The sequence below is a fragment of the Glycine soja genome, chromosome 5 (assembly GCF_004193775.1).
Source record: "Glycine soja cultivar W05 chromosome 5, ASM419377v2, whole genome shotgun sequence".
NCBI lineage: Eukaryota > Viridiplantae > Streptophyta > Magnoliopsida > Fabales > Fabaceae > Glycine > Glycine soja.
Window position 1 is genome coordinate 31,432,494 of NC_041006.1, and position 12,284 is coordinate 31,444,777.

General features: G+C 41.3%; 1 protein-coding gene across 2 annotated transcripts in view; it reads right to left on the minus strand.

Moving 5' to 3' along the window:
- Window positions 1-12,026, minus strand: part of LOC114412521 — a 28,849-nt gene extending 16,823 nt beyond the window's left edge. Inside the window, exons 1-3 of one of the 2 annotated variants that reach the window (XM_028376450.1) lie at window positions 11,790-12,026; window positions 11,124-11,188; window positions 10,924-10,990 (exon numbers count right to left, since the gene is read on the minus strand). In XM_028376450.1, coding sequence (XP_028232251.1) covers window positions 10,924-10,935 — 12 coding nt within the window. In that variant the 5' untranslated portion in view covers window positions 10,936-10,990; window positions 11,124-11,188; window positions 11,790-12,026. Of the gene's footprint in view, window positions 1-10,923; window positions 11,189-11,789 lie in introns of both variants that reach the window. The other variant, XM_028376449.1, reaches the window with a different exon arrangement.
- Between the last annotated feature and the right edge of the window lie 258 nt (window positions 12,027-12,284).

Consider the following 12,284-nt stretch of genomic DNA (forward strand, 5'->3'; position numbering starts at 1 on the left):
CCTGTCATGAAACCCCATTCTTTTCATCATATAAAAAAGGAATTGTCAAGACACAGAGTCATAGGCTTTTTCGAAATCCACTTTAAACACCAAGCAAGACCTCTTTGACCTCCTAGCCTCCTCAACAACCTCATTAGCAATTAGGACTCCATGGAACAGCTGTCTACCCTTAACAAAGGCTGACTGTCTTTCATCAATGAGGTGATTCCTGACCTTGCTAAGCCTATTAGATAGAATTTTAGCAATGACTTTGTAGACACATCCTATGAGGGATATGGGTCTGAAATCACTGATATGTTGAGGGTCCTTAAGCTTAGGGATAAGGGCAATGAATGATGAATTGAGACCCTTAGGAAAAGCAGCATTCACATGAAATTCTGCAAAAAAACCTTAGAAACTCAGGTTTCAGATCCTTCCAAAAATGCTTAATAAATCTGAAATTAAACCCATCTGGCCCTGGGCTTTTGTCACTACCACAAGCCCACACTGCAGAAGATATCTCCTCCTCTTTAAAAGGCTCAACCATCATCTCTCTCTGATTTGAAGTCAGGACATTAAAAGAGACCCATCTAGATTAGGTCTGAGCAGATTAGGTTCAGAAAATCTGCTCTAAAAATGCGGTTCAGAAAATCTGCTCTGAAAATGCTGCAGAATTTCAGCCTTAATCAAATTAAGGTTTTCTACCCAGCTGCCATCAATCAACATCCCCCTCAAAGCATTTCTCCTCCTGCTGTAATTAATAATTTTGTGAAAATAAGAGGTATTGGTGTCTCCCTCTTTGATCCATTTGCTTCTAGACTTCTGTCTCACAATAGATTCATGGAGAGTAGCCTTTTCCCAAAGATCAGCTTGAGTTTTCTTGAGCTCTTGGACTTGCTGGTTAGAAGGCTGAGCTGTCAAAGAGTTCTCCAATTCATTTAACTTTTGTTGGATCTGCTTCACTTTGTTACCCAAGTCTCCAATATTGTCTTTACTCCAATTTTTCAACCTTTGCTTGAGGTTCTGAAGTTTGCATTTTAGAGCATAACCACCCCACCCCCTAGGCTAAGATTCAGACCAGCAATCCCTCACCACCTTCTGATAGTCTTTATTCATTAACCAACCATCATAAACCTTAAAAGGCTTAGGGCCCAGTCAATGCATTTAGAATACATAATGATAGGACAATGATCAGAGTAATTCCTTTCAAGGTTAAATTGGAAACTATCAGGCCACTTAGATAACCATTCATCAGAGACCAGCACTCTATGCAATTTGCTTTTACAAGATCCATTTGGCCTAACCCAGGTAAAGAGCTTACCCACACAAGGAATGTCATCTACCTCCATAACGGCAAGCCAATCATTGAATTCAGCTATAAGATTAGTATTTGAATTATTGTGATTGGTTCCCATTCTTTCAGAGGGATGTCTAACACAATTGAAATCCCCTACAAGACACCAATAATCAACTTGAGACTGAAGCTTCCTTCTACTCAAAATCTGCCACAACTGTCTTTTGCCTTCTATATCACAAGGAGCATAAATATTGGCCACAACAACTCTCTGCATATCAGTCAACCAAACCCCTTCCAACAGAATGAGCCCCTTTTCAGAGGTTGTAAAGTCAACCTGGAAGTTTTTGTTATTCCAAACACACAGCAGCCCCCAGCACTGTTCACAGCTGGGTGCCATTCCCAAGCAATATCTGGGTGCCCCCACAAGGCCTGGCAAGCTGCCTTATCGAAAGAGTCCCTCTTTGTTTCTTGCAAACAGAGAAGGTCCACCTTGAGCTTCCCAACCAAGTTCCTGATAGAGGCCCATTTAATACCTCTACCCAGCCCTCTAATATTATAGGATAGGATATTCATCTATGGGCTTTCCTATTACCCAACTCTATAGCTTCTTTTCTGTCTCAGGATTCCATATTGGCATAGTTTTGGATAAAGTCAGAATGGTCTGTATCTGCCTCCATGCCTATGCTTTTTCCCAAATTTCATAGTTGTTGAGCCTCTTCCAACACCTCTGTGTTACATTCAATTTTACTTTTTTTTAACCTCCTTTCTGCTCCAAAATGACCCTGGTTTTGGGCCTTGTCCCGGTTATCAATCATGGCAGCCATGTCATTATCTCCTTCTTGTAGTTGAGATTGATCTTCCACAGGTTGAAGAAGTCGGGCTTTATATTGAAGGTGTCTTTGTCTAACATAGACTTTGGAATATTTATCTGGGGTCTCTTTAGAGGATTGGGCTACAGGAAAGAGTTCTTCCTTATTACACCCCTTATTTTTCCATAGTGGGCCCATGTTGTGGCTTGGCCCAACATCTTCTTGAGGCTGCACAGGATGCAGATCTGAATGGGGTTCTACGCGCCTTGTGTCTCCCTCGGCTTCCCCATTATAAGGCTGATCAAAAGGAACTTTATCTCCACCATTCAAATTATTTCCTTCTTGTTGACTACTCTGCTTTCGAGCAGCAGCTTGAGTCTTATAACAGGCTGCCTCTTTAATGAAAGCTTTTACTTTTTTCGTTTCTGCCTTGCTTTCTCCTAGGTCAAACTTTGCCATATCAAGACCCTGTGTACCCTCCTCGATATCCTCTGACTTGTCCTTGTGGATTTCGTCAGATTGGGTTTTGCCCAGTGGTCTGGTTTCACGGTAGCACCCATTAGTACCTCCTTCTGACCGTTGGATATTGGGGGATCTCGGTTTGTTGTTGGACAATTCCGGCGAGAAGGAAAAATTAGTGTCGCTGTTGTCGTCGACGTCGCCGACGTCTCCTCCGTCGTCCGACGTTATCTCCTCCGACCAAACATCGGACGTTGAGCTTCCTTTCTGGTTCGACCCGCCATCTACCCCTATCTCCTCCACGATCCACACCCGATATTCAATCTCGCCCACTCGAACGATGACATCTCTCCTTATTGACGGCGGGAGAGGTGTCCTCACCAACAACCGAGCCCGGTCCAGTCTGCAACGGTCCTCTGTGTCATCGTCTAGTTCGATGACGTCGCTGATAGTGGAAACAGCTTTCTTGAGGTGATCCACTTCCCACACCTCTATCGGAAATCCCCACACTTGAAGCCAAACAACCCAGTTATTAGGCCTACACCCCGGCCTCCACTTCTCCAACGAGTAAAAAAGGGAGTTTCCGCTTTCCATCTCCATTTGAATGATGAGTTGAGCTTTTTCGTCCGACAACCCAGTGAGGAGAATCATGTCATCACCGAGAAATATGGTACGAATATTGTACCCTAAGTCCCATGCTATTCGATCCTCTAAGGTCTCCACCGCCATAACCTTCTTTAACTTCCCAACCCAAGCTTCATTGCACCAATATCCCCTACCTTCATTTGGGGTGATCGATATAGTTGGTGTTAAGACCTCACCTCTCGTCCTATCGCCTGGAAGTTCCCCCTTGGTCGTCACTTCCGCGTATGATCTCCGAAAAGGTCCAGTGGTTACTTCGCAAGGTTTACAGGGTACCTTGAAGGGGTTCCTCCCGACAATAGTCTTTTGCTGCAACTCTTCAGTCCATGCTGTCCTCGTGAACCTAGGTAAGTTGACAAATAGTTTATAATCGTTGATGAAGATATTGTCCAACTTCACCTCCAGACCTTTTGCATCCGAGACTCCCTTAAACCGCACGAAACCGTATCTTCTACCTTCCCTGTTGCGCCTTTTGACAATGTAGACTTCTCGCACATCACCCCATTTTTTGAAATATTTCCATAGCAACTCTTCGTTAGCTTCGTCGGGAAAGTGAGTGAAGTAGTATGATGTAATGTCGTCCTTGTTCCTCCAATTGAGGTGGCAGCGTGTAGAGTTGCCCCGTGCCTCAAGGTTTAGTGTTTGTTTGTCTGCTATTAGAATCTTCTTCGTATCCTTTGCTGTCTTTCTGCTAATTGTTAAGCTATAGGCTACCCAGGTCCTATGTATGCTTCCCTCCCCTGATTACAAAATCCCTCGCTTAGATTACTCGACCATTGATTAAAATGCATTACAAAACCTTTTTCCAGATTCCTAAACCATGACCAACACAAGAAGATTGCCTCATCCATTAGTTTGTTACCATTAAAGCTCTCATTTGAGAAAACTATCCGATTCCTATGCTGCCAAATAGTCCAGGTTAATGCTATCCACCAGCACTTCCATCTATGAGCTCTTAGTCCAGCATATCCCCCATGAGCATGTTGGAGGAAATGATGTCTCAGATTTTGCGGGAAAGCACTTGAGATGTTTACCCAAGACAAAGATTCCCACCATAGAGGGAGGGTTTTACTACAGTTGAAAAATAGATGAGTTGCATCATCCTCATTGTTCCTGCAAAATGGGCATAGTAGATCATTGATTTCTACGTTCCTCCTTCTCAGGTTTAATTTTGTTGGCAATCTATCTCTAATTAATCTCCAAGCGAAAAAGGATGTTTTGGTTGGGATCTTTAGAATCCATAACTCCTTAAAAACTCCATCCTGATTCTCATCTATTGATTCGCCCATCAGCAGATTATATGCACTCCTCACCGAATATTGACCACTTGAATCAGCTTTCCACACCCAGTTATCTCATCGATCTGGATGGATTAAACTACCTCCTATATCCCCCAAGAATCTAGCAGCCATGTCAATTTCATTGTCAAACATAGATCTCCTCCATATAAAATTCCACTCCCAGCCTGCAGCTGTATGACTTCCCATGTGCTGAATGAGCTGTTTTTGCTGGCAGGAAATGTGGTATAGCCTAGGGTATTTTAGTCTTAGTGGATTATCATCATCAATCCATCTATCCTCCCAAAACCTGACCCTATCTCTACACCCCACCCTCTAGGCTATTCCATTTTGAAAGAAATTACCCTTTTGCGATGGCTGGAACAATGACTTTAAGTCCTGCCACCACAAAGATTTGTTGTTGCCTCTTCTTTCATCATCCATACACCTCCAACCACCGTATTTTGAATCCAATACCTGAGCCCAGAGTTCCTCTTGGTGGTGAAACAGATTCCATCTCCATTTTCCCAGCAAAGCTAGATTGAAGCTCTTGATGTCCCTGATTCCTAATCCCCCTTTTTCTTTTGGGAGGCACATTGTATCTCATTTGACCCACTCAATCTTCTTTTGCTCGAGTCCTCCTCCCCGTAAAAATCGGCATTGTATACTCACCAACTTATCCACAACTCTGTTAAGAACCCTGAAAAACGAAAAGAAATAAATAGGAATGAATGTTAGGACTGACTTTATAAGAGTCATTCTGCCCCCAAATGAAATGTGTCTTTGTTTTCATTTTGCTAGCTTTCTCTCGCACTTCTTGATGATAGGCTCCCACAACTTGCAATGCCTTGGGTTTGTCCCAATTGGGATACCCAAGTATGTGAACGGTATGAACAATAATCTACAGTTCAAGTATTTTTCAGCATCCTTCTTCCATTGTTCCGGCTTCTCGATTGCCCCAAAACTGCTCTTTGCGAAATTAATTTTAAGCCCTGATACGAGTTCAAAGCTCCTCAGGATGACTTTGATTGCCTTGACATTTTCCATTGATGCCTCACCGAAAAATATTGTATCATCAGCATATTGTAGAATGCTGATTTCTACATTGTTTCTTCCTACTAAGAATCCTCTGAATAGGTTCTTTTCCACTGCTTCTCTCATCAATCCATTTAAGCCTTCAGCAACAATATTAAACAAGACGGCTGCTAGTGGGTCCCCCTGTTTGAGTCCTCTTTGCGGGCTGAATTCAGCCGAGGGGCTTCCATTCACCAATACCGAGATAGTAGCAGATTTGAGGCACCCCTCAACCTAATTAATCCACTGGGAGCAGAATCCCAGCCTCCGCAACATGTATATCAGAAAATCCCACGAAACTGAATCATATGCCTTTTCGTAGTCTACTTTGAACACCATGCATGGCTTTTGGCACCTTTTTGCTTCCTCAACTGCTTCATTTGCGATAAGCACGCTGTGTAGCAAATGTCTACCTCCTATGAAGGCAGTCTGTCTTTTGTCTATAATTGTTGGCAACACCTTCTTCAATCTTTTTGCTAATATCTTAGCCACAATCTTGTATGTGCAGCCTATTAGCGAAATAGGTTTGTATTCGTTAAGGTTTTGTGGGTCAGCAACCTTAGGGATTAGAGCAATAAAGGAGGCATTGCATCCCTTTGAAAAAATTCCACTAACAAAAAATTCCTCCAAAAATCGAACAACGTCGGATTTAATGACTTGCCAGAACTCCTTAATGAATTTAAAGTTTAGTCCATCTGGACCAGGACTTTTCTCGCTCCCACAATCTCATACAGCAGTCTTTATTTCATCCTCATGAAAGCGCTCCATCAGCATATCATTTTGTTGCTGTCCAATGCTCTGAAATCTGGCCCCGTCCAGCTTGGGTCTAACCCACTCGTTTTCTTCAAATTTGTTCATGAAAAACAAACGAACTGCCTCTTTCACTCTTCCCGATTCATCAATCCATGATCCGTCAATCATCACTCCTGTCAGAAAATTATTTCTACAATTTGAATTCAGCAACAAGTGGAAAAAGCATGAGTTGCAATCTCCTTCTTTAATCCATCTTGACCGCGCCTTCTGCCTCAATAAGGATTCATGTGATTGGGCAGCTATCCATAGATCCTCCTGTAGCTTTTTTCTGTCCAGCATTTCTTGGGTAGATAATTGTCTGTCGTTTATGTTCAATTCTAGCTTGTTCATCTCAGCTTCAATACTTCTTAACTTCTTGAAAGTATCTCCAAACTGTTCTTTGTTCCAGACCTTCAACCTCGCCTTAAGTCGTTTTATCTTCTCTTTCAGCACAAAACCCCCCCATCCCCTTTGCTAATTATTTGTCCAGCAGTCCTGAACAATTGTTCTGAATGTCCTATCCTGAAACCAGCAATCGAGGATCCTGAATGGTTTGGACCCCCAATCAACATTCTTAGATCTCAACAAAATGGGGCAATGATCGGAGAAGTTCCGATCCAAAATAAATTGTATACTTCCAGACCATTTGGTAAACCAGTCAGCAGAGACGAAAACTCTATCCAGCTTACTTTTGGCTGACCCGTTAGGCCTGTACCATGTAAATTTTCTCCCCACGCATGACACTTTTTCTACCTCCAGGTCTGCAATCCAATCATTGAACTCTTTCATAGTCCTATCATCCATCCCCCTATGACAAACACCCATTCTTTCTGTTGGTCTTCTGATGTTGAAATCTCCCAGTATGTACCATAGTCCACCAGAATTTGAATTTTTCATCTGCCTAACAATATCCCACAAAACTCTCTTCTGATAAATATCACATGGTGAATAAATACTGACTATAGTTACTTTTTGTGCATCCTGAACCCACACACCTTCCAGCAAGATAAAGTCACTACCGTTAACCTTCCTTTCCAGTGTGAATGTTTTCTCACTCCATAGACATAATAGACCCCCTCCTGTATTGCATGCAGGTTGCATTTCCCAGCTAACTTCGGAGTTCCCCCACAGTGCTTGACACATCGTCTTCTCAATTCGCTCCTTCTTGATCTCCTGGATGCATAGCAAATTTATCTGCTCTTTTTTTACCAATCTTCTAATTGCTGCCCATTTCACCACCCTCCCCAGCCCCCTTACATTGTATGTTATGATATTCATATGAGAACAATCCTATTTCCCAACCTCTCTGCCTCTTTCTTATCTCTTTCCTCCATGGCATTTAGTTGTCAATGAATTTATCCTGCTCTATCCCACATGTTACCCCCAGATCTTTTGCCATAGTCCAGTAGGATGTTGCCTCTTCCAGCTGGACATTGATATCACTGTTATTGGCTGGTGTTACTACCTCTATTTCATTTTGCACCAGGTTCGGGTCCACCCAAGTATTCACCTCCTTTTGTCCATTGTCTCTTATTTCTAGTGACAGGCTTTCATCTTTCCCCGGGTCATCACTGTGTTGTTGATGACCATTATTTTGTGTAGATGATTTTGTGTCTTTAGTTAGCCCCTTTTTATTGACGTTGCCCAGGTCCAATTGCTTCTTGCACCACCTGTTTCATAAATACACCTGCCATGCACATGATGTCCCCACTTTTTTATTTTGTGGGCTGATAAGTGTCTGCTGTGTTGTAGCACTATTGGTGTGGATAGTAAACCCCAATAATGTCCTGAACTTCCCATCAGCCTCCTGTGTGTCACTTGACCCTTTTTCATTTAAATTTTGTTTTCCTGACAACTTCTGGCCCACTTCAAAATCATCATTTCCACTTTCATGAAAACACTGCACCCTCCCTTCCATGTTGACTTTCCTCTTACCTTCTTCCACTTTAGTCATTTTGCTTCCTCTTCTTGGGGTCTGTCATCTGTCTCCATCATAGGGTTGTGTTTTTTCTTCTCCCCACACACCCTATGTTTTGTCTCTTTTTCTCCCATGCCTTCTGTTCTGCACCTATTCTGAGTTGGACAATGTGTCCATAGACATGGGTTTTTACCCTGTGGTCTATCCTGTTCATTTTGACTGTTGGGCATTAGTATGTTGCCCTGAACCAAGAAACCATCGTTCGTATTGCGATTGGTTCTGCTTGGCACAGCTTCATTTTCCGGCAAGGCATCCTCCTATGATCTCAGGGTTCCAATTTCACTCTCCTCGGAATCGATTTCCTCTGATGACCCAAAGACACTCCTAAATCGACAATTGCATTTTCCGGTGCCGGTCACATTCTCTTCCGCTATATAGACTGTATAAGCCTCCCCGTTGATGGTTACATTTATTGTGTGTTGGATTGTGGGTCACCACGGAGTTTTAATAAGTACCCGTGCCCTGTCCAACCTCTGAGCTTCTTCAACATCGTCATCCACCTCCACCATTTCCCCAATCGCTGCCACGATCTTCTGAATTTGCACTATGTCCCAAGCTAGTAGCAGGATACCCAAGCATTGTACCCAGATCAACCTATAGCCAATTCGCATCCTCGAGTTCCACTTCTCCAGCGAGTGGAACAGGGATGATCCATTCATGGTTTCTTCCTTGCCCATCTGTTCAGCTCTGGCATCAGTGAGACTGAGTAGCAATACCATATCGTCCCCTAGGTACTTCGGCGAAATATCTACTCCTTCGTCCCACGAAATTTCATCTTTGACTCTGTCAAACATCACCAAGTGCTTCAGTCGACCCACCCAGGCATCGCTAAACCATAGGCTCTAATACCATCTTGGATTTGGTTTAGGTCTAACTCAACCCTAATAGTTAATTCATGAGGTGAGGATTTTCCAAAGCCTTTATAAGCTCTACTTTGACCATATTTATAGTCGATGTGAGATCGCAACACTCCCCTCGCGCCTAGAATTGGACATCTTAGAATGTGGAAATTGTAGGACTTCTTTTTATATTGCACTAGGAAAATCACAAAGCCAGGTAGATTGCATTAGGAAAGCCGCAAGGCTAAGTTGATAGCATTAGGAAATCCAAGGGGTCAGGTTCATTTTGGGAGAGATAAAGGTGGCCCAAAATCATATCTATGATAGACTCTGACCATTCTGAATTTGGGTTGGGCTTGACTTAACTCTATTACAGTGTTTTACTGTAATGTTATGTGTTAGATGACCACAAGACACACCAGATCCAGTGGTTGTCTGCCAGAAAAGTTGTCAGAGTCATGATGACAATGGCGGCAGCGACCGCAAAAGTCATGGGAAAAGGAGAAAGGGCTGTCAGAAGAAAAGCAGCGAGCAGAAAGGTCTACTAGAATGCAGAAACAGATTGCTGGAAGACGGGCGACAAGCATAAAGGTCCACCGGGGACAGTAGGTACCCAGTGGAGCACGATTTTCGTTATTCGTCAGTAAAGGATAACCTGCTTTGATGCCATATAACAGTGTTTTACTGTAATGTTGTGTGTTAGATGACCACACCTGATGTTTATTTATAATGGAGAAATAGAATCAATAATTGATTACATGTTCAATCAATTACTGATTATTAGGGAATACAATCACTGATTTTTATCAACTAATAAATACAAGATAACATATAAATCAAACAAACTCCAACAGCTAATTCATGTGGTAAGGGTTGTCTAAGCCTCTATAAGCTTTGGGTTGACCACATTTATAGTTGACATGGGGTCTAAATAGAATACTTTAATACGAATCTTGCAATACACTAATTATGTTCTGAGTCGAGGGTTGTTATACAAAGACAAAGGAAAAACTCTAATTGTGGGGGTACTTTGATGCAGATTAGGCTGGTTTTCCAAACGAATGGCAGTCTACCATGATTTTGTTAGGGTGACCTTGTGTCCTGGAAAAGTAAGAAGCAAAATATGGTCACTTGGTCCACTATAGAGGTCCAGCGTTGAGCAATGGTCACTTGTGAGCAGGTATAGGTAAAATAGCTACTTAGTGAGTTAAAATTTGAAAATATTGATCATATAAAGCTGATTTATTATAATCAAAGCAACTTTACATATTGTCTCAAATCCCCTTCTTTCATGAGCAGACTAAGCATATAGAAATTGATTGTCACTTTATCGGGAAAAAGTTCCTCCCGGGAAATCACTATTAAATTTGTTAATTCTAGTTATAAGCTTGCAAATATCCTTACAAAGTCTCTTCAAGATCCTTGCAACCTCTTCATTTTTAACAAGTTTAGTACATATGATTCATATGCTCTAACTTGAGGGGGAGTGTTGGAAAGTATTTCCTAAATAGGGGCTGTATATTTGGCTGTATATCTTTTGTAAATAATTAGGCATTGACTTGTATTGTTTTCTTAATTTCCTAGTTTCCTTATTTTCCTAGTTTCTTAATATTAAAGATTGTAAATTATGAATATATAATGTATCATGCTGAGGATTTCCTCAAGCAATTAAGATATCCTTGATTCATCTCAAGTGACAAAACAGATAATCTTAACCCACAAAATTTACAATTATTAGTGGATAGCATGAAGTAGATAAAGAGGAAATACCACATACCATATCATCCATCTTGTTCGAGGCACCCCTGGGATTAGCCAACTAAATTTGACAAGATTCTTGGACACTGCATTCACAGCAATAGACTTTTGAAGATGCTTCTTGCAGCAGGAATGATGTTCAGTTTCAATACAACACAAATTCAGATCACCCCAACTCAAGTAGCACAGCTATAAACATCATCTGCTCAACAACCTAACCTGGATAGTGCTGCTTTTGCTAATGATGACTCGCTTTGTTCGCTTGGGAACTAGGAAGGTACTCCCTGAAATAAAATAAATGGAATCAATTCTGATTGCTAGAAAATTTCACCAAGGAGATATATATCACAGTTAAAAAAATTATAAATTATGCGCCTTCACCGAGATCACACTATCATAGAAATCTTTTAAATGAAAAAAACATCTGATTGATCAGATCTGTTTGGAAAAACGACTCCTGTTATCGAAGGTTCTTCGGCCAAGTTTTGGGAATCACAGTGATTGCAGTCAGCTTCGGGAAAATGAATACCATCAACCACAGGAAAATTATCATCCGAAACCGATCTACAATGAATATTTCCTATCAGGATCATCGTTTCGATTACCGATCCCCAAATTGCCACTCAGATATGCTGATGCATGAGATGCTTCACCGTGGATTTTTGATACTTTATGTTTCTCAAGTAGATTTGAAAATCTATCATCACCAAAATTGGTCAAACCTTCAGGAGTGTCACCAGATCGTCAGCAAGATTGGGCCTTTCTCACGTTTAAAAGCAATTCAATATCTTCGCAAGAATCAAAATCCCTAAAAAGTAGCTTAACTTTCTATATTCCCAGAAAAAGAGAGTTATGATTTCAAGACAAATTGCAGACGGTACTTACCTCACAACTTGTGTGTTGCCTACAATTGCATGCGGTACTCAACAGAGCAAAGAACCAAATGCTGTCTTAGGAGAGCACTGACTGGTTCGCTTTCCTTCATAGGTTTTATAAGTAAAGTCATCAATCCCCACACTGCTGTTGCTGCCACTTGTTCAATATGCACATATAATGAAAATGAGTGCCACGTGTCACACACATTGCATGATCTAGACTTTTCTTCCATTTCAAATTCAAAAGACTGAAAAGAGGGGAAACCGCAATCTAGTAATTAAAAAAATAACAAATCAAGAGGATAATTATTAATAACAACAAAGATCCTAGGGGTCAACAATGTACTCAATTGAAATATATTAGCATACACTACATAATTTGCAAATAACCAATACAGAGCCGAAATCCTAGTCATGGGTGATATAAATAAATACATACATAAATAAATTAAACCATAGAAAACTTTGAAAATTAAATAACCTTGCTAGGAATTTAAAATCAAGT